Source organism: Palaemon carinicauda, chromosome 14 (genome assembly GCF_036898095.1).
Source record: "Palaemon carinicauda isolate YSFRI2023 chromosome 14, ASM3689809v2, whole genome shotgun sequence".
NCBI lineage: Eukaryota > Metazoa > Arthropoda > Malacostraca > Decapoda > Palaemonidae > Palaemon > Palaemon carinicauda.
The window spans coordinates 19864943-19888866 of NC_090738.1; the positions used below are offsets into that span (position 1 = coordinate 19864943).

The 23924-nt window shown below is 38.7% G+C and overlaps 1 protein-coding gene across 1 annotated transcript in view; it reads right to left on the reverse strand.

Moving 5' to 3' along the window:
- The window catches only part of Ns1 (Nucleostemin 1), a 38491-nt gene extending 15721 nt beyond the window's left edge, over positions 1-22770 (reverse strand). Inside the window, exons 1-5 of the mRNA XM_068386875.1 lie at positions 22630-22770; positions 12990-13103; positions 8575-8734; positions 3153-3291; positions 189-442 (exon numbers count right to left, since the gene is read on the reverse strand). Coding sequence (XP_068242976.1) covers positions 189-442; positions 3153-3291; positions 8575-8734; positions 12990-13103; positions 22630-22642 — 680 coding nt within the window. The 5' untranslated portion in view covers positions 22643-22770. The remainder of the gene's footprint in view (positions 1-188; positions 443-3152; positions 3292-8574; positions 8735-12989; positions 13104-22629) is intronic.
- Positions 22771-23924: the final 1154 nt, after the last annotated feature.

A 23924-nucleotide genomic window follows, 5' to 3' on the forward strand; every position in this document is an offset into this window, starting at 1 on the left:
ATAATAACCATGGTACATAACACAACCTTTGTTCCATTAAAGTCATAATCAATAACGAATTTAATTTAATTTTCCTTATGCCTCAAGATAACAAATCATATAAGTATATGACAAAAATTTCTCATAAAACCATCACCAAAGGCAAAGAAATTTTCAATTTACTTTTATGATAAAAGAAAGAACCTTACTTAGCGGATGTTTGTCCCAGACGATGACCTTGTACTTGTGTACTAGACTTGAACACAATAGTTGGGTATTCCTGTCGCAAATATTTTAGCCATTTTTCAAGGTTTTCTCTTGGTACCAAATCTGCCTTGTTTAAAACTAAAACCAACTTTTTGCCTAACTGGCCTGTAACAACAGCTTCTAACTGTGACACACGGGTTCCTAAAGGATCACGGGCATCTAAAACTTCTAAAACGACATCAGCTGCTTCCACAACCTGGAAGGGAAACATTAAATAGAATCACTATCAAGATGGCTACACAATTTCTAAGATTTCCTTAGCAATATAAAAAAAAGCCATCCAAACTTGGTAGTACCATCACCATTACTATAATTTTTATATAATAGAACCTAGTACATTATTACACCTAAAGAAACAGTTCTCCATGTTCCAGAGAGCATCAATTGGTCAAGATCATCATCCAAATTCAGCAGATCCAACCAAAAAATAAATGACTTTTTTTTTTTTTATTTTTTTTTACAAACACATGTTAGGAGTTACCTTTGCTAACATCTATCATCTACTGTACTTTTGCCAAGAATTCTAACCAGCCATACAGTTAAGAGTTAGCTCGGTGATCTGGTTAAACTATTGTTTTCCTCTGCCTTAATGACAGATTATTCTGTATCTTCATTTATTACATTCTCCAAGGTTTTCCAAGCATTAAGTTGGTCATCATTCTACTGATTTTGTATTTATCACTTCTTGAAATAGACATTTACAGTTTACTTTTCACATATCAAACTTTTGATACATTGCCCGTTGTCTATTCCTTTGGACACCTAATCTCTTGGCATCTTACATGTGTTTCAAAATTATTTTTTTCAAAAGACCCAAGACATATATCCCGCCTTTTGTAGACACCTAAGACTAACTTTTGGGCACTTCTCCATATTTCTGATGCATGAATTGAATTAGTATATTCTTGGCTGTATTTCCAACTAAGCAATGATATAACAGACCATTATTACAAAGTATAAAAAATCTTAATTCCATTTCTTTTCTATGCACTAATACCTCGGTCTTCGACCATAATTCGTTCCAAAAAGATGGTCGAATAACGAATCATTATTTCCCATTACAAACAATATAGAAGTGAATGATGCATACCAAGCCCCAGTTGATATTGCTAGTATATAAGAGATATTAGCATAAAGTGATGTTATCTCATTTTTACAAAAAAAGGAATTACAATAACACAAAATTGTGAAGGGAGGAATTATTGCCAGGAGGAAGAAACCCCTTAAATAAAAAAACATCTGGTAACTGAGGTTCAGGGTTTTTTCCCTTTTCTGTCACTTTGGGGCAGGTTTTTCTTTAATCAAAAACTAACCCAATGTTTGTGGATTTTGGCTTTTTTGCCAAATTCTATGAGAATGAGACAACATTGTCATTGAAAAGGTTTTCAGCACTATTGGTTCTTATGGTATTATTTTTTTTTTTTCATCAAAAGCTTGATATGGTTGACTTGGGCATAGAATATCTAAGAATAAGATCCGGAACGTGCATTTTGTTTTTGTGCTTGGCAATGGTTTCCTATTTCAGTTCAATTAGTTGTTTGCACCGTTTTCCTTTTTGACCACATGTTTAAGTGCTAATGAATCCAAATAAATAAAATAGTATGCAAAACAAGGATATATAAATAGCTCAGTGTAACACAAAAAATGAGGCAGAATGTGTGTTTACGTTCATCTGAAACAAAGGCTAACACGTAAGATAGCATTCAGCTTGGCTGGTTTTTGCTCGCATTTTGGTTGAGTACTGAACATTTATTCGAGAACAGGTATTTTTCACTTGAACTGTTTGGTCGAAAACCAATTTGTTCAAGCTTCAAGATGTTTGAGTATCAAGGTTCTACTGTACTAAGCCTCTTCAAAATGGGTCCTTTGGGCCTGTAGCATTCTCCTTTCTACTTTTCAAATTAAAGTTGCAGTTTGGCTGGTAATAAAGATACGAAACTTTCTGTATACGAAACTCATTTACAAAACGATAAAGATTTTATCCCCTCATATTACGTAAAAAATACTCAGGATACGAAACGAAATTCGCGAGGTTAAGTTAGGTATATTGAATGCTTCAATAAAACAGCATGTTACAAAAGCCACTCCGGAATGAATTAATTTCGTATCCTGATAAAGCTAGCACAGTCAATGGAAATGTAATACCTCTGATAACTCTTCTTCAACTACCATGTGGTGCTATTCCTTCTTCATTTACCTTCTGGTAAATTTTGGAAATTATGAATTACTCCCTGCATTTATACTTTGCAATTCTGAGTATTCCAAGCTTTTCACCCATAACCTCACAGCATCCACATGGTTTCTTTACTTGCTGTAATATTCAGCCCCTAATTTACAGACTTCAAAAATTTTCAATCCCTTTCCACCATTGCATTTCTTATATCTGTTAAGCATATATACAACCTATTTTTCTGAACACTATTCATATTAAGCTACCTTCACATAGCAGGTAATTATCAAGACTAGGCTATCTTCCCATTGCAAATAACAACCTGACCAACTTTTTTTAATAGGTTCCTAAACTACTATAGTAAATTCAACTCTATTTACTGATGATCCTTGAAGACATGACTCCTCTCAATTTCTCCTGATATACCTGACAGCATATTCACATTAAACCATGTGCTATGGTCAATACACAAACATTACTAACTGAGCAAGTCTTTTGATATCCTTTGCTTTTATAATATCTATTTAAGGGAGTCCACTAGATGTACAGTATTCTTGAACAGTATAAACTATAAAAACAAGCACCAATAGCTAACACAAAAGGAATGACCAACAAACACCGCCACACAAACTTATATATATAAAACTGATGGATGTAATGCTTACTAAATAAGTAAGGTCATCAATATATAACTTGTACTACTCCAGTATTCAATATACTGTATATGGGAACTCACCTTTTTAAATTCTCTATAATATGCTTTTGCAGATCTATCATTGAGACCAGTTCTTTCTTCAGTCTCTGCTACTTCTTTCATGTCAAAAATTTCACCCTTCTTCTTGGCATGTTCCAGTAGTTCATCAATACTGAAATCCCTAGAAAAGAAATATATAGTGATGAGAACATAAAAGAAAATACCACTTTTTCTGGGAAAACGAGCTGAAATACTATAGAAAATCATTATCAAACAAATACCCTCAATCATTCAAAACAGAAAGATGATAGAAATTATCAATTGTAAGTAAAGTTGATCTTACTAAATATTCTAACCGTGGCAGTGGAAAAATGTGCTTTGAGGACTTGAGTGCAATACCTTGAAATGCTGGTTTTTTAATTCCCGATGAATATAAGGTCAATGCATAGTGCAAAAGTACATAACTCATCTCAATCCTTACTTGCTGACCAAAATAGTAACTACAACTTTCACTTCCGCATGTCAATAAAAGGCATGAGAATTTTTCTTTTAATTGTTTTGTGTTTGTAATATTGAAAAAAAAGGAACCCTTACATGAATATTAACTTACTGATTTGAACTTGAAAGTCATACTTGAAATTCTACATTGACTTCAGTAATATTAACAATTTTCTACAAATGTAAGGGGGTAATGGAGAGAGAAGTAGTGGCCTAAGCACAACTAAAAAGGTGTACTGCTGGCATTCCCTAAAATGTCTTTGCAGTGTCCCTTTAGCACCTACCATTTTCTATCATTGTGGGAGTAACAATTCACATGGTGAACTGTAGGCATCCCAAAAAGTCTTTGCAGTATTCCTTCAGCAACTATCTGTCCTCTCTTTCAAGCCTTCAACAAAACCTCCATTCCCACTTTCTTCCTTCCATCCTGTTGCTTAACCATTTTACACCAAATGGACATACTTGTACATCTCACAAAACTCATCCCTTTACCCCCATGGACGTACCGGTACGTCCTTGCAAAAAAACTGCATATTTTTTATAATTTTATGAGAAACTTCAGGCATTTTCCAAAAGAACTAGACCAACCTGACTTCTCTCTGACAAAAACTAAGGCTGTTAGAGCAATTTAAAAAAATATACTGCAAAATGTGCTTGAAAAAAAAATGCCTGGGGGTTAAGGGTTGGAAAGTTCCAAATAGCTTGGGAGTAAAAGTGTTAACCTCTTTTAAACTTTCACATCAATGTACAACTGCAAGGTTTCCCTAATTTGCTGACTGGCCTTTTTGGTGCTAGTGCCAGCCATAAGGTCCCCAATTCAATAAATTGATATTTTCATTCCCACAAACATTAAACTTACAGTATCAAAGTAGTTGTATTCTCCCCCCCCCCCCCACAATAAGGTTTGACAAGATTTTTTCCATTATCCTTTTATCTTATGCACTTTCTGCAATTCCTGTCTGGTCCAGATTGTTACCAATATTCAATGTCCTTGCTTGGATTCAAGAAATTGGATTATATGGCCCAGTGTTAGGGCCTCTGAGTCACATTATTATTACTATCCAAGCTACAACCCTAGTTGGAAAAGCAAGATGCTATAAGCCCAAGGGCTCCAACAGGGAAAAATAGCCCAGTGAGGAAAGGAAATAAGGAAATAAATAAATGAAGAGAACAAATTAACAATAAATAATTCTAAAATAAGAAAAAACGTCAAAACAGACATGTCATATAATAAACTATCAACAACATCAAAAACAATGAAGCAAAAGTTGAAAGAATTGGACAGCAAGATGGAAAACAGGAAGTGGCAACAGAGGTAAAGTAGACTTGTATACCCACGATGTTCTGTGGATTCTCACTGATTATAATCCTGCCTCCTCCACAGATATCACTGCATGCATACAATAGACAGTTTCTCTCATCTCTATAGGTATTAGGTTGGCCAGGGCACCAGCCACCCATCGAGATACTACCGCAAGTGATTTCTGGGGTCCTTGACTGGCCAGACAGTACTACATTGAATCCTTCTCTTTGTCTATACATACACCGAATAGTCTGGCCTATTCTTTACATATTCTCCTCTGTCCTCATACACCTGACAACAATGAGATTACTAAACAATTCTTCTCCACCCAAGGGGGTTAACTACTGCATTGTAATTGTTCAGTGGCTACTTTCCTTTAGGTGAGGGTAGAAGAGACTCTTGCTACTTTCCTTTAGGTGAGGGTAGAAGAGACTCTTTAGCTATGGCAAGCAGCTCTTCTAGGAGAAAGACACTCCAAAATCAAACCATTGTTCTCTGGTCTTAAGTAGTGCCATAGTCTCTGTACTATGGTCTTTCACTGTCTTGGCTTGAGTTCTTTTGCTTGAGAGTACACATGGGCACACTGTTCTATCTTATTCTCTTCCTCTTGTTTTGTTAAAAGTTTTAATAGTTTATATAGGAAGTATTTAATTTAATGTTGTTACTGTTCTTAAAATATTTCATTTTTCCCCAGTTGGAAAAGGAAGATTCTACAAGACCAAGAGCTCCAACAGGAAAAAGTACCCCAGTAAGGAAAGGAAATGAGGAAATAAGCTATACATGTGAATAGACAGTAAAAAATATAAAATAAAAGAGTACAGTAACAACGCTGAAATATATGGCATATCATAATCACCACCTATGCCTATTAACACAAAGGGCCTAGGTTGGATTTCACCAGTCGTCTCTCTTGAGCTTTTAAATTGATACTTCTCCATTCATCATCTTAACATTCCATAGTCTTCAGACATGTAGGCGTAGGTCTCCCAACTCTTCTAGTACCATGTGGACCCCAATTAAAATTTTGGTGAACTAATCTGCTGGGGAGTGCAGAGCATTCCCAAGCCACATCTATCTATCCCTCACCATGCTCATCCACATATGCCACTTGAGTAATCGCTTAGTTTCATTTCTAATCCTGTCCTGCCATTTGACTCCCAATATTCTCTAAAGATTTGTTCTAAAATCTACAAAAACAGTTGGATATTGTTTCATTATCATACCATGACATGTCCATATAGTAACACCAATCTGATATACAGCCTATGTTTATATGGAAATTTAGGCGATTTGATTTCCAAATTTTACTTAACCTAGCTATTGTCTGATTTTCAATCATTCATTAAACTCCAATTCTAGAGATCCTGTATTTTTTATCGTTAGTTCTTAAATATCTAAATGATTTTACCTAAATCATATCTCCTTGCTATTATATTTCATCTTCCACGGCATATTCCATTCTCATCATCTCTGTTTTTTTTTTTTATCTTGACCCCAACCTCATGTGATATTTCATGTACTCTAGTAAGCAAGAATTGAAAATCCTTTGGTGTTCTGCTAAAAAGGACAGGGTAATCAGCATACTCTAGGTCAGCCAATTTCCTATTACCAAACCAGTCCAATCCTCCTCCACCATCCTCAAATGTTCTATGCATTACAAAATACAAGAGGTGGATAAACAACATAGGTGACAACACATTCCCTTGGAGTACTCCAGTGTTCATAGGAAATTCATGTGATACGATTCCAGTAACATTAACTTTGCATTTGCTATGCTCATGAACCTCAGTCAAATTTACACATTTAAGAGGAACTCCGTTATAACGCAGGACTAAACACAAAATTGGACGGCGCACACCAAAGGCTTTTTCATAGTCCACAAAGGCCATCAAAAATGGATTTCTATATTCAATTCATTTCTGTACATGTCTTAAAATGACAAATTCATGGATAATTTGTAATTTTCCTAAATATACAAACCTTAGCTATTTAACAGGGGTATTACTTTCGGCCCCCTGTGGCCGCGGGGGCATAAAAACAATTAGAATAGCGCCAACGTTACCCTGCGTGTCGTAAGAGGCGACTAAAAGGGACGGGACGAGGGGGCTGGGAACCCCCCCTCCTGTATATAATCCTGCGAGACGTCAACAAAGAGATGGAGCTAGGGGGAAAGTAAATGCTCCCCACACTCTAGTTTTGGGGTGTTTGAATGTGCGTGGATGTAGTACGATAGAGAGTAAAAGATGTGAGATTGGAAGTATGTTTAGGAATAGAAGGATGGATGTATTGGCCTTGTGTAAGACAAAGATGAAAGGAAAGGGTGAAGTGACGTTTGGTGAAGTGTCTGGTAGAGTGTCTGGGATTGAAAGGGGAAGAGCGAGAGAGGGTGTGGCTTCATTGCCGAGTGAATGGATGACAGGTAAAGTAGTGGAATGGAAGGAGATATCATCTAGCTCCCATTTCTCTTCATGCCACATTCTACAAAATAATATTGTAAGTATTCTGGGAGTTCCTTCATTTTCAGTCGATATCATCTCGGCAGTTATTCCATCATATCCAGGGGCTTCCCATCTCTTAGTCTTTTAAGGATACCCTCATTCATGGGCACATCAAGGTCTTCCTCAGCTTGCAGGTATATCAATCAAATTATTCCCTTCATATCTCCTATAAATTACCTCACTGTAGTGTTCCATTCAACATTGGCTTTTTTCACCTTCTGTTGTTATAACAGATCCATTTCTCTTTTCAATGGATATATGCTTTCTTCTTTGCCCAGTTAGAGAATTCATTATTAGTTCTACGAGCAATTCTTACACCATAGCCTCTGCTTGAATTCATACTTTGTCAGCCTCATCTGCTTTCCTGTCTTATATATTCTCTCCAGTCATTCCTAGCTTTTCTTTTGACATCACTATCAGTACTGGAATACTTAGCATGCTCTACCTTGTAATTTTCAGTATATATTTCCTAAAAAACTTTCAACAATGAATGTCTTTGTCTCCTTTTTACAGTATCCCAAGTATCATTTGATATACATGGATTTCTCCTTGTAACTCCATGTCCCAAAACTTCACTACCAACTAACTGATACATGTTCTTAATATCACACCACTTTCGTTGATTGTCTGGTCTTCGCCTCTTAATGTCTAAGACTGCAAATCCATTCCTACATTCAATTGTAAAGGTTTCTATGTGCTCGCTTCTAAAAGCTTGGTTGTATCTAACCTAGTTATTCTGTATAAAAAATGAAGAAAATCATGTCAACCATCATTAACAACCGAGACATGCTTATCAACATTTATTGCTTATGCAGAGAAAGTGCCTGGTAAGTTATGGCTTAAAATATCCAGAAGTGCTTCCAAATCAAATAAAATATAAAAGGACCCAAAAGGCTTCTCAATGAGTCATGTGACTTGGTGCCAAGTAACATCATCTTCAGTGATCAAAATTGTGACTGATTTCCTTTGAACAACAATAAAAAATAAAGTACTGTATAAGGCTTTGTAAAGATGTCAGGATATTACTACTTTTAAATTTTTGGGAACCAGATAATGATTTCATTCCAAAAATAATAGGCTAACCTAGTGTATCAAGAGATTCCGTAAAAGAAGACCACGACTTTTATATAAAAACATTCAATACAGAAAAAAAAAATTCACTTACCCTATGTTTTTTTTCTGAGCAATCCCTTGAATCTTCATTTCCTTTCTACGTTGCTTTGCCTCTTCTATACGCTTTAAATGAGACTCCTTGGCTGCTCGCAATTCATCTACAATATCTTTGTAAAATGGTAGTTTCAATGGGATGCCAGGATCTTTTGGTTCTGTAAAAAAATATATTCATTCAATGTTCCACTAATCATACATAATGCACAGTTCAAAGGATATGTAGACTTAAAATACAGTACTGTATAAGACTTGTTTTTACAGTGTGCAAGGCCATTTTTCCCCACATAGTATTTCCACGCAATATATCACTACCATAACTAGATACCGTAATACTGTTAATAGCACTGCTTTTCCATGTTGACCACCTGACCCTAATCATCCACTAGTAACTATTCCAAAAATGCACCCTTCAAGAATGCCTTGAATGCCATTCCCTGTAGTGTGAATTTGGAATACTGAACTTCTAAAAAGATTACCCTTGTGCCTGCTTCTCAACAAGCTTCACTCCTGGCAAGGTAACACTAATTCACATTTCGTAAGCTTCATCAACACCAGTACTGTATTGTATTTCAGACAAAAATAAACATTTCCCCCATAAAGAAAATTGATTTGACAAGTAATATAAAAGTTGTACATGTCCCAACCAACTATGTATATTTTCTCACATTCCTTTATACTGTAGTTGGTTTTACTATCAATCTTCGAAAACCATAATGGTACAGATACTCAAAGAATATAAATACTGAGTATAGTACATACACATGATGTGGGTTTTTCATTAGAAAATAAAGCACTGGAAATAAGAGATAGGACGGGTATTGTCACATAAATAACCTTAGATTTTACTGGGAACAACTATAATCAGCCAAGAGCCATTGCTCAGAGTTTATGCTTCAACTGAAAAGAAATTTTGACCCTAAAAGAAACCCTATCTGGTATAGCTCAGTAGGGTAAGTGGTGGGCTATCCTTAAATCTACACTCTTTGGTGTAGCTGTAACAGTTACTAGTTCAATTAAATCAGATGGCTCTCATACAGTCCAAATAAAGAAGCAACCCTTTTGGGTAATGTCACCGTAAGCAGATTAACGTAAAACTTGATCTTCCTCCTTCCTGTATTTCTGAAGCTAAACTAAAGCACACTTACTACAACTTGATGCTTATGGAGATGTAGACCCAAATTGAATCTTACAAGATTATTTTAGATCAACCTATTGTGAAGTGTTTTAATTCTTTCATTCTGCCTTGTTTTGAGTATTGTTCTCCTGTATGGTCTTCAGATGCTGATTCTCATCCTAATTTGCTGGACAGGAACTTACGGTCTATTAATTTTTTTATTACCGAGCTGGATATTAAATCTCTGGCACCGTCGTTCAATTAGTTCGTCATGCATAAATTGTTTTCATAATTCTGACCATCCTTTACATTCAGAAATTCCCGGACAGTACCATCCTGTTCGTAATACTAGGTATGCAGTTAATTCTAATAGTCATGCCTTTTCCACCACCAAGATCAATACTACACAGAATTATAGTTTTATTCCAGCTGTGACCAAGTTGTGGAATGATCTTCCTAATCGGGTAGTTGAATTGGTAGAACTTCAAAAGTTTAAACTTGCAGCAAATATTTTTGTTAAACAGGCTGACATAGGTCTTTTTAAAATTCATATATAAAATATCTGTGTTCATGATGATACTGTTTTTAAAAAAATATTTTATTTTAATTGTTCATATCTTTTATCCATTTCCTTATGTCCTTTCTTCACTGGGCTATTTTTCCCCTGGGCTTATAGCATCTTACTCTTATCCTAGAACATCTCCACAGCTTCTCCTGTAAGGGAGCTAGGTACGCTATACACCCTGCTGAGCAGCTACCAAAAGTCCTAAGGAAAATATATTAAGTCCTAAGGAAAATATATTAAAGAACTTGTGGGTATATTCCCTCGGGTAATGGCCTATATCCAAGGACTCCATTAATGGGGGAGGGAGTTGTCAAGTTACAAAAGGATGTTCCGATTGCTTCCTGTCTGGTCCCAGTGTTGCACCTATATGCAGTGAGGCTATCATTTGCTAGTTTAGGAGGTCATCTTTTGTCCTGTACTGTACCCCTGAACGACTTGTGTAGTCGCGTCGAGAAGGCTTGCGTACCAATTCATCCTTCGGCTGTTTACACTCGGCCAACGAAGAATTTCTATGATGGGGTCCTTCCTTCTCAACAAGAGACCTTGTGTGTGGTGGTCAATCCCTTTTGAGTCTCTTGTCAGCATATACATTCTCTGTTTACGGAGATTGTAGGTTCTCAAAAGGCAGGGAGCATGAGGGTGACCTTACCCGAGAATGGGAGTGAGCTCGAAGGCGACTGATCACATGAATACTTTATGCTCAACTTCCTATGTTGACATGCACACAGGGAATCCTCCCCTAACAATTGTGTACTAAATGTTGAGCATGTGCAAACCAAGGGAGAATGTGTGCTAATCGATGATTGGACACAAACATGTGATTGCTCGTACACAGGAGTAAGTTTACAAACCGATGAACTAACACGATCTTACAAGTGAGCATGTGATAAAGAATGCAAGTGCAAACTATAGGGAGTTCCAGAACAGGTGAGTTTGTGCCAACAACAAGAATGTGAGAAAAGTTGCGAGTTCAGGATCTGGCGGGTATGCGCTAGCAGATGACTGATCGCTAACAGGAGAGTACTGTACTCGGGAACAAATTGGTAAGCGCTAACAAGCGAGTAGGTCATGCACAGATGAGAGTGCAAGTGAACAGTTAAATTCTCAGGAAGAAAAGTGTACGCAAAAAAGTATAGGGCACGTTTGCCAACAGGCCAACATGTGCGTGCACAGTCTCACAAAGCTCAGAAGACTTCCCTTATCCTCTGCTATGGAAAGTCTTAGAAGAATCTTTGGAAGAGGCGAGGGTACCCCTAGCAGGTGGACAGGTTCATCCCCTGGGGAAAAATGAGGTACCCTTAACATCCCTTCCATGTAGCGGGCTGAGAAAGTTGAAGGCTTTCTCCCATTTTAACCTTTGGAAGGAGAGTACAAAGAGATTCCAACACATGAGAGGAGGTTGTAGGAATCAGGCTGAGTGGAGGAGGATGGAGGGATTTCCTTCCCTCACTTGAAGACGTCAACAGAGATTCCTTTGTTGATGACTATGGCTCTGTGGAAGGCAAGGAACAAAGATTGACTGCACCTTCATGAGTCTGGGGCTGGACGGAGAGGGTCACACCAAGGAACATGGAGCAGAGAAAAAACTCTGTCTTAGATATTGCTAAGGCTTCCAGGAGGATGCTTCTCCATAGATGGAATGTCCTTGAGGCCTAAGGAAGACCACTGTCCTTAGCAGCGTCACCATATGAAAGTACAACGGAGGAGTCACCCAAAGGTGAAGGACGGAGACTATCTGCCTCTCTGAGGAACCAGATAAAGCCGTCTCACTCTGAGATTGCACTGAAAGTAGGTCAGAGTAGTTATCCTTTTTCATAATCATGAAGGAGTAGCAGATTTTTTCACTTCAAGGAAGACCCCGAAGGAGAAGAATCTCGCACCAACTTTTTCCTTAACTAGACATACTCCAGCTACTCCCTACACTCCTCATAGGGAATGACTGCACGTAGTCATGACAACTGCAAGAGGCTCAAAGAGTTCCTCCTCATGAAAGTAGGGCAGTTACAACCTGATGCGCATGTCCAGGACAGCATGACCACACATGGTCTCTTCATTACAAGTCACACCCCTATCTGTTAAAAATAAATACAGCCAAGTTTGGTCACACAGAGAGTACAACCGTACTACTCTGCTACTGAAATCAAAGTAACTACTCAGTGAACTGGCAGGGAATGGTGCTTTCCCACCACCAGCCTGTAAATTCCAACACTTTGCTATAAATTCTAACAGCCCAGTTTCCAGCTTAGCTGAAATCATACTCTAATTAAAGAACGAGGGTCTGTATTCATGTAGGAACAAAGTCAAATCAGATACTCAATGAAAATAAATGACAACTTAAATCCGCCTTCACATAAGTAAATGACGAATGCAACAAAATCTGTGTGATTTACTCAAATCACTTCAGAACAAGAGGAGTTTGTTACAACTGACAGCAACCGATCAAAAATGGCTTGAGCTTTTAGTCAATAATAATATCAACTAACTACAATTTAAGTGAGAGGCAGTACAGTACAGAATAGCACCATTAAGCTGGCACAATTCTTAACTTACATTTGAACACGCATAAAAACCATCTGTAAAAATACAAAACATTGCACAAGTACATAAATACACAAGCATAACTGACCTCTTACATCTTAAGTCTACAATACAGTATAACTGTAAAATTAATGCATAACTGTACTCAGGAAAACCGTCTTAAATCACAAATACACACACATCACCATCTTACTTGGGAATCTTTCAGGATGTCTCTTCATCTCCCTTTTCTTCTTCCTTTTTGACTCCTTTTTATTTTTCAAAATTCTGAATTTCTTCTTCAGAGTTAACCTCTTCGACGTCCTCTCTGAAAAATAAAGAGGTACATTAGATTAGCAATACTGTACAATTATCTACATGTAAACGTAAGCCTTAATACTAATCAAACACCCGAACCTGGATCATAAATTTAGATTACCTAGATTTATTAATATCTACTGTATTGTACTAGCCCCATCACTAAAATTATCTTGACAATCTTTTAAAGTGATTGTTCCCCTTTTAAAAACAATGTAGATTATGACTATAGTACATTGTTGACCTATATTTACTTGCCAATCTTCCATAAGGTTTTCTCCACAACATTATAATAGCTAACATCCCTGCACACAAAATGTATTCTTCTTGAAGAAAATACTGCCTTCTCGTACCAATGACTTTTGGTAGTATCAGTAGTAACAAAATTGACTGGCCATTAATGGGGACCTTTCCATCTTTCATATGGTCAACATTACATTTCCCAAAAGTCCCGTCAAAATTCTACGACAGTTCTTCATATAAGTAACTTTTAAATACTACCAAACCTCACAACAAAATTGCCAGAAACTGGCTCTGAATCACCGAAAGAAGCCACCATTCTACAAACTACCCAACTACGCATAGAGATTATGTTGGGTGTACTGTACAGTAGTCTAAAAAGCTATCCTAATTAACTGAAATTGGCAAAGATAAGCTTTTTATCATCGTCTTGTGAAATTTGGAGGATTGCTATCTACTTAATATCCAAAAGCAAAAGTTGTAAAAAGTGCAAAATATGCATTATTTTGCTTACATATCCAAATATAGTACTAGTACACTAAAATCCTCATCATAATAGAGTTCAACAGGTTGCCCCCTTAAATACACTCGGTTAGATAACGGGTTTTGTAATACAGTACCACAAACACGACTAAGGACTAACTAGAAAAAGGGAAGGAAAGTTCCATGCGCATGGAAGGCCTGGTCTGTCAATATAGTCTCCGAAAATCACTTTACTGAAGGCGGCCTTGCCGACTATTTATTTTATGGCAACTTGTTGATAGGGCAGATTTAAGTTTCTAGACAACTCAGCCCACATTGAAACGACTCGGCTCAGGGTGATTAGGCAAGTTAGCCAGCAGTGATTAGACAACTCAGCATGTCAGCCAAAGAATGAAAGTTTTATTGGCAAAATAAAACTTTTAAACTATTGCATTCTATTTAGAAGATATGAAATTTTTATTGACAAAGAATCCAAATTTTAATCTTTTGCCTTCTATACAGCAAAGGATGTATATCAAATATAGGCTAGATATACAAGCAATATTCCTAACTACATGTATGTACATTTCATATTTTTAACATGATAATTACTCAAATAGGGTAAATTACAGTATAAAAGTAATTGTATGACAATAGATGAAACAAGTAGCATTAGTACTATCTAATCATATTCTTATTTAGTATCAATGTACAGTATAGGCAATTATCTATATTGATATATTCCCAAGTGTTGTTTTATACATGTAGGCGTCATAACGGATGTAGTATATATTTTTTTAATAGATATAGAGGTTACAGCCTAAATGTTATGATCATTATCATTACTTCCCAAAATTACGTCTGCAAAAGCCTGCACCATGCCGGAGTATCCAAGTGCAATTTGTTGAACCATTTTGTTAAGACGGGGACTGTGTAACTTTTTTACTTTCAACTTTATCGTAAACTTGTGTAGAATAAAAACTGTTCAGACTGTTCTAAATAGTCCAGGTAAGTACTTACTAGATAGACATTGACCTTTTTTGGAAAATCAAAAAATGTTATTTTTATTAATAAAATAAATTTTTGAATATACTTACCCGGTGATTATATAAGCTGCAGCTCTGCTGCCCGACAGAAAAACTCTACGTTCAAAATACGCCAGCGATCGCTATGCAGGTAGGGGGTGTACATCAACAGCGCCATCTGTCGAGCAGGTACTCAGTACTCAATGTAAACACAGAACCAATTTTCTCCTCGGTCCACTGGGTCTCTATTGGGGAGGAAGGGAGGGTCCTTTAATATATAATCACCGGGTAAGTATATTCAAAAATTTATTTTATTAATAAAAATAACATTTTCCAATATTAAACTTAGCCGGTGATTATATAAGCTGATTCACACCCAGGGGGGTGGGTAGAGACCAGCATTACTTGTTTACATTATTATGAGCCAAGTATTTTGTATTTCATTTTAGCAGTTATTCAAAATAACAAACATAAAATAAATAAGTACCTGGTAAGGAAGTCGACTTGAACAATTACTCTGCCTTTTTAAGTACGTCTTCCTTACGGAGCCTCGCGATCCTCTTAGGATGCTGAGCGACCCCTAGGATCTGAAGTATCAAGGGTTGCAACCCATACAACAGGACCTCATCAAAACCTCTAATCTAGGCGCTTCTCAAGAAATGACTTTGACCACCCGCCAAATCAAGTAGGATGCGAAAGGCTTCTTAGCCTTCCGGACAACCCAAAAACAATAATAAAACATTTCACGAGAAAGATTAAAAAGGTTATGGAATTAGGGAATTGTAGTGGTTGAGCCCTCACCCACTACTGCACTCGTTGCTACGAATGATCCCAGAGTGTAGCAGTTCTCGTAAAGAGACTGGACATTCTTAAGATAAAAAGACGCGAACACTGACTTGCTTTTCCAATAGGTTGCGTCGATTATACTTTGCAGAGATCTATTTTGTTTAAAGGCCACGGAAGTTGCGACAGCTCTAACTTCGTGTGTCCTTACCTTCAGCAAAGCTTGGTCTTCCTCATTCAGATGGGAATGAGTTTCTCGTATTAACAGTCTGATAAAATAGGATAAAGCATTCTTTGATATAGGCAAAGATGGTTTCTTAACTGAACACCATAAAGCTTCAGACGGGCCTCGTAAAGGTTTAGTTCGTTTTAAATAGAACTTAAGAGCTCTTACAGGACATAAGACTCTTTCTAGTTCATTTCCAACCATACGATAAGTTTGGAATATCGAACGATATTGGCCAAGGCCGAGAAGGCAGCTCGTTTTTGGCTAGAAACCCAAGTTGTAGAACATGTAGCCGTTTCGGATGAGAATCCGATGTTCTTGCTGAAGGCATGAATCTCACCGACTCTTTTAGCTGTGGCTAAGCATACCAGGAAAAGCGTCTTTAAGGTGAGATCTTTCAGGGAGGCTGATTGTAGCGGTTCGAACCTGTCTGACATAAGGAATCTTAGTACCACGTCTAAATTCCAACCAGGTGTAACCAAACGACGCTCCTTCGTGGTCTCAAAAGACTTAAGGAGGTCCTGTAGATCTTTATTGTTGGAAGGATCTAAGCCTCTGTGACGGAAGACTGATGCCAACATGCTTCTGTAACCCTTGATAGTGGGAGCTGAAAGAGATCGTTCTTTCCTCAGATATAAGAGGAAGTCAGCTATTTGAGTTACAGAGGTACTGGTCGAGGATACGGATACTGACTTGCACCAGTTTCGGAAGATTTCCCACTTCGATTGGTAGACTCTAAGGGTGGATGTTCTCCTTGCTCTAGCAATCGCTCTGGCTGCCTCCTTCGAAAAGCCTCTAGCTCTCGAGAGTCTTCCGATAGTCTGAAGGCAGTCAGACGAAGAGCGTGGAGGCCTTGGTGTACCTTCTTTACGCGTGGCTGACGTAGAAGGTCCACCCTTAGGGGAAGTGTTCTGGGAACGTCTACTAGCCATCGAAGTACCTCGGTGAACCATTCTCTCGCGGGCCAGAGGGAAGCAACTAGCGTCAACCTTGTCCCTTCGTGAGAGGCGAACTTCTGCAGTACCTTGTTGACAATCTTGAACGGAGGGAATGCATATAAATCTAGGTGTGACCAATCTAGTAGAAAGGCATCTATATGAACTGCTGCTGGGTCCGGGATTGGTGAGCAAAATATTGGGAGCCTCTTGGTCATCGAGGTTGCGAAGAGATCTATGGTTGGCTGGCCCCAGGTGGCCCAAAGTCTCTTGCATACATCCTTGTGGAGGGTCCATTCTGTTGGAATTATTTGTCCCTTCCGACTGAGACAATCTGCCATGACATTCAAGTTGCCTTGGATGAACCTCGTTACTAGTGATATGTCTAGACCTTTTGACCAGGTGAGGAGGTCCCTTGCGATCTCGTACAACGTCAGAGAGTAGGTCCCTCCTTGCTTGGAGATGTACGCCAAAGCCGTGGTGTTGTCCGAGTTCACCTCCACCACTTTGCCTTGAAGGAGAGACCTGAAGCTTTTCTAGGTCAGACGTACTGCCAGTAGCTCCTTGCAGTTGAAATGCATTGTCCTTTGACTCGAGTTCCATAATCCCGAGCATTCCCGACCGTCTTATGTCGCACCCCAGCCTACGTCCGATGCGTCCGAGAAGAGAACGTGGTTGGGAGTCTGAACAGTCAGGGGAAGACCCTCTCTAAGGTTGATATAGTCCTTTCACCAAGTCAGACAAGACTTTATCTTTCCGGAAACCGGGATCGAGACCGCTTCTAGCGTCTTGTCCTTTTTCCAGTGAAAAGCTAGATGGTATAGAAGAGGACGGAGGTGTAGTCTTCCTAGTGACACAAATTGATCCACGGATGACAGTGTCCCTATCAGACTCATCCACAGCCTGACTGAGCAGCGTTCCTTCTTCAGCATCTTCTGGATGGATAGCAGGGCTGGGGGCTGATCGTCTTGTTCAGCAACGTCCTCATCAGAGGGTTCCTCATCCGAAACTGATGAGGAAACGGCAACGGAGAGGGCAACGTCTGACTCGCTGAATCCGGTCGCACTGGTGGATGCGTGACGGAGCCGGACGCAATATCATGGAACTGCTGCACAGTCTGTGAACTGTCAACAACCATGGGTGTGCGAGGAAGTACAGCGTCAACCCGAAACTGTCTAGACCGTCTGGGTTGTGCAGTCAACACCCTACCGGGTTGCTGAGGTTGACGCACTGCGTCACAACAAGTCACCTCTGCTGGTTGTTGAACGTCCTGAACGTCAACAACCACCTCCGAGCGTCGCTTAACTTCAACGTGCGACTGGCAACCCCACTGGGTCGCATCGGTGGAGGAACCACCTCAACTGGCAGACGCGAGTAGGTTACCTCAGCGTCAACAGGGCGCACAACCGACCGGTTGGAAGGTTGTTGGCCAGAAGGAGGAACCACCTCAACTGGCAGACGCCAGTAGGTTACCTCAGCGTCAACAGGGCGCACAACCGACCGGTTGGAAGGTTGTTGGCCAGAAGGAGGAACCACCTCAACTGGCAGACGCCAGTAGGTTACCTCAGCGTCAACAGGGCGCACAACCGACCGGTTGGAAGGTTGTTGGCCAGAAGGTTCTTCTCCGCATTTAAGTCCTCTATCAAGGATGCAAGCTTGGACTGCATGGCTTGCAGCAAAGCCCATTTAGGGTCTACGGGAGCAGGTGTGGCAACAGACGGGGTTAGCGACTGAGGCGGAACCGTTTACCATCCCGGAAAGCCTTGTTATGTGTGACATAATAGTACAGCAAAACTTCAAGGGCTTGACAAAAGTTGAGAAGTTGACCTGTAAACAACTTGGAGCGTCTCCTGGCTAGGCGCCAGGGCGAGTCTACCAGAATTGAGAAGTCTATCTGGGCAGAGGCATGAACTCCCAAGCCGAGAACTTCTCTCGTGTCATATCAGACTCTCGCTCTAAAAGCCAGTTTAAAAGAAGGGAAATCAAAGGCTGTATCCCTAAAAAACTCCTCCTGGTGCAAAAACCAGTCGCCTAGCCAACGTAACGCTCTCTAGGAGAGCGAGAGAGCACTAGCTTAAAAACAACGGCTTCGAAGTAGCTAGGCCTAGTGTAAGTTCTGACGTTTAGGCGAACGAGGAGCAGCAGTTACAAGATCCGGACGAAGATCCTTAAAAAAAAATCATCATGATTTAATTAAAGTCCATAGGAGGCTAAGCAGCTTAAGGCTCCTCTCCATCTGACAGAGTCCTCAAGGGAATATCAGTAGGAGGGAGAACAGCAACTTCCTCATCTACAGGAACCTTGTCCGATAAAAGCTAGGTTACCTCAGTGAGTCTCTCACTGGAGCATTAGTAGCAGACCAGAAGGCAACGTCATGTAACTGCTTGACAGTCTGTGAACTGTCAACAACTGAACTGTGAACCACAACAGGTGCGTGAGGACGTATAGTGTCCACTCGAGACTGCTTTGACTGTCTAGACTGAGCAGTCAAAACAACTCTAGAATGCGGAGGTTGACGCACCGCGTCAAAACAAAACAACTTAGACTGTTGTTGTACCTCGCGAACGTCAACGGAAGGTTCCGTGAGTCGCTGAACGTCAACATGCGGCTGGCAGGGTACACTGGAACGCATGGGTGGCGGGACTCTCTTGGAGTGCGGGAGAAGGTCGCCTCAGCGTCCACAGGACGCACAACCGTGGTTGGTTGTAGGCTAGAGGTTGGTGCAGTGTCAACCTTCTCCGCACGAAAGTCCTGCATCAATGACGTTAACTGAGACTGCATGGTCTGCAGCAATGACCACTAGGGTCTACAGGAGCAGGTGCGGCAACAGACGGTGTGACTGCCTGATGCGGTACCGCTTTGCCTCTCTTAGGAGGTGAGCAGTCGTCGGAAGACTGCAGCGAGTCCGAACTGACCCAGTGGCTACAACTGGGCCGTTGGACTTGCGCGGAAAGGACCGACTTGCGCTTAATAAGCCGCGAGACCTTGGTCCATGGTTTCTTACGAGAAACCTCTTCCGCAGGCGAGGAATAAATGGGCTCTCTCGTCTTAGAGTGGGTGGGGCGATCTTGGGTAGATACGCCCGAAACCACAGAGGGAAAACGTCTGTTCGTTGATCAAGGCCTCTCGAACCCATAAGTCGTTCGACATTACTTCTCCCCTGGGCTTGGGAGCTTGCAAGAGGTCCCGGACTAGGTGAACGACAGGCACGAACAGACGAACCCTCGGACGCAACACTGTAACACTTTGCGCATATCACTTTATCGATTTTCTGTTTTGCACTTATTTCACTGAAATCGAAACTTTTACTGATTTCTACCTGAAACACGCAATTCTACCCTTCATTAAAAGGTAGTAATTGCGAAATCAGTCGTATAATGCAAGCTCATTAATACCAGCAAAAAACAGAAAACATATTTTAAGATAAAAATCAGTGGCTGGGAAAGAGACTAAACACTAGTTCATATAACTACGTTTTCAATCTCTCACTGCACATAGCCTGGGGACGAGAATAAAAAACTAAAAAAGTTTTATCCTTCCTCCCCGTACAGCGACTAGGGACGAGAGCAACTCGAGAAAAACGTTACCCGCTTGAACGGAACGTTTTCTCTCCTCTCTCTCCCTCTGTCTCTATCTCTCTCTCTCTTTCTCTCTTGATTTCGCACCTAAGAGAAGAGCCCAATTATATATCGTCAAAAAAACATGTTATTTGACTAAAGGAAAAAACTGAAAGGTTTTCCAAATAAAAAGTTCCTTTAAAATAGAATTTAAAACATTTAAGCTAAGAAAGAATGAACAAAACGTCAGAATCGATTTACTCTTACTGCAAAGTGAAACCGTGATACACTCTCTCTCTATCGTAACGATAGAGCGCATGTTGAACGTCCTGAACGTTCAACAACTGCGTAGTCTAAAAAACTAAACGTTAGTTCATCTTTGAAAACAGTACGAAGACTATCAAAGAAATTCTTTCATAAAACATTAAATTTTAAAAAGTTTTAAATTCTTTAAAGGCTAAATACGATATAACGGGCTCAACGTTGATTAACTTCGGTTCCAAGTAAGGACCGCCTACTATCAGGAAAGGTCGCATATAAACAAAACATAAAAATTTATTTTTATATGTTTATAATAAATGGAAAGTTAATCGAAGAGGCCTAATAAAGGCGGAGAGATATAAAATATATAGATCTATAACGTGTTAAGCAAAATTACTAAAAACCTAAACACACTTCCGTCTAAGGGAAGGGTCGGCCATTTAAAAGTGAAAGAGAGTCCATACTCTCCTTGTCACCATAATTAAATCTATCCAAAACGAGTTCAAGTTTTGAGATGAAGATAAAACACCTGCATAGCGAAAGCTCAAAACTAGAAATGTGTACTTCACCAAAATATGTGAAAACCAATCCAGTAAGCAATAGCGAATTTAGTAGGTCTTGCCGGTGGCACGACAGAGAGAAAATTGGTTCTGTGTTTACGTTGAGTACTGAGTACCTGCTCGACAGATGGCGCTGTTGATGTACACCCCCTACCTGCATAGCGATCGCTGGCGTATTTTGAACGTAGAGTTTTTCTGTCGGGCAGCAGAGCTGCAGCTTATATAATCACCGGCTAAGTTTAATATTGGAAAAATTGCCTTAGGTGATTTTTTCCAACTTGAACAATCCAAAACAGGCGAGGGTTATAAACTTTGACTAACAAAGGGAGTTTACATATCTATATAAAATATGATTCCCAAGTGATTATTTCGACATTTGTTCTATGTGTAGTACAGTGACATGCATTATGTTTATGATGGAAAATTAACTCACAGTGGAAAGACCACGTTCTTTTGGCGCTGTTCAAGTAGTTTGTCGAAGGAATGTGCAAAGTGTGCAAAGAAGTATGTTAGTTTTTGAAAGATGCAAACTCTCTAGTGAAAATGTTTTCATTATACTAGCTTCCTTTGCATATAGGGTGCCACAGAACATGCACACCCACCACAAAAATCACAGGGTAAGCTAAGATTACACCAATCTGGGGGGGGGGGGGGGGTTAAAGGGGACGTTAGTCTAGTAAGTAGGCAAGGACAAGACTCCTAGGTTAGGTTAGGTAGTGTTCTTGTGTAGTAGGGGTTTTGTAGTACAACAGCCACAGCTACAAATTATCAGAAAAGGGGAACGAAATTTCCATTTTCTATGCATGGAGGAAGGCCTGCCCGTCAATAATCAAAGGATCCCATTAAGACTACCCTTTTAGACATTGTGGTATTTACTATCACAATGTACGTAGCTGCAAGAGAAGGCGCAATTGAACTCATCGATTTCCAATGCCAGTCAACTGAATCCATTGTTGTTTTGGATAAAATATAATCAATGGGATGCCATGGCCAAAGGTACCAACACACATGGTTTAGAACGTCATGTCCTTATTAAATGAAGGATCTATGACCACTCAATTACATACATCCTACATAGGCTATATGCAGGAAATATAACGTAACGCAAGAAATCATGGAAGCTTTATTAAATGTGAACGTAAAAATTCAATTTATGAATAACTCAGGCAAGAAAATTTCCGGAGATTTAGATGTTTGGCAACTATATTCCTTATAATTGTTCGATTTTGGTGAAATCGGTGACCTGTAAAAAAAAAAAAAAAAAAAAAAAACATTCCTTCAACCCAAATACCTAACTAGTAACAGCCAACGAAAGGGGTTACAAAAATTGCCGATCAATTAGGAATATTATCATGCTCATCCCGTTAGTTAGCCAAGTCTCATAGCTATCGGTAGGTATGGTCAACATAAGCAGCCTAATGGTAAGTTAGCTCTGCCTCAATACGAAATGTTACAGTATAAAAACAACTGTTAGACAATAGACTTACTTTTCTTCACCATTGTGGCTAAATTTTCTGATCCTTTACAATATCACAGGTAAGATTCGTAAGTTAGACGTAGTCACTAAAGTTTGTCAGACACCGCTAGGCGTAAAGGAACTGGAACCACATCGACCATGTGTTTCTAAAGTTAACAAAGGGTGGGGAGTCTCACAAATTTGTCAATTTTTCTATAAATTTTTCATCATAAATTTGATATAAATAATTTTAAAATTTAAATAAAATAAAAATATTTATCTACTAATACAAAGAATTCCGCAACCAGTAACAATATATTAAAATTTTTAAGAAAAACTGAGAGTCATTATTAACATATTCTTTAGCGACAAAGTTTCTTTAATCATTTTTTCAAGCATACATCTTTACAAATTGTTTACGCTCTTCTTCTATTAAAAGTAGCAATGTGGGGAAAAACTAGGTCAAATGAAGTAAGGAAGGATAAGAACAAAATGTAAAAATTATCGATTAAATAAAGGGGAAATATAAATGAAAAAGAAATACAATTATATGATGAAAATGGAGAAAACTATCAAAAGAAGCAGAAGAGCGCATATATATATATATATATATATATATATATATATATATATATATATATATATATATATATATATATATATATATATATATATATATATATACTGGAGGGAAAATATTTACAAAATGCAAATAATAAAAAGAAAGTATGAAATAATGAAGAAAGATTGAAGTAAATACGAGAATTAAAGGAAACAGAAAGGGAAGAAAACGCATTAGGAAAGAGATAATCTAGAGAAGTAAGAGCACATGGATAAGCTCCAATTAAAAGGAAAATAACACAAATGGAAAATTCCAATATTACAAAGAAGAAAAGACAATTCTAATAAAAATTAGAAATAAAAAGCATCAGGACCTAATGCACTGAAATCTAAACTATATAAAATGTCAATAAAAAAATAAATGTTTAGAAATTATTACAAAAGGACTACAACATGAGATAAAGGAGAAGAACAAGCCCGAAACGTGTTTAACATAAAAAAGATAAAGAGACTCACAGTTAAAAAAACAAGTCCAATAGTCCTTACAAATACATCATATAATATACTAAAGACTGTTAGGAAGGGCGCTATACAAATCCGCCTAAAGAAAAATATGGAAATGAATGAAACACAAGCCGAGATTTCAAAAGAGGTATGGTAGAGGACAGCATATTAATTTTACAATATTGTGTTGAAGAAATTTAAAAAAAAAAAAAAAAAAAAAAAAAAAAAAAAAAAAAAAAACCCTGATAGTAATTTCAATAG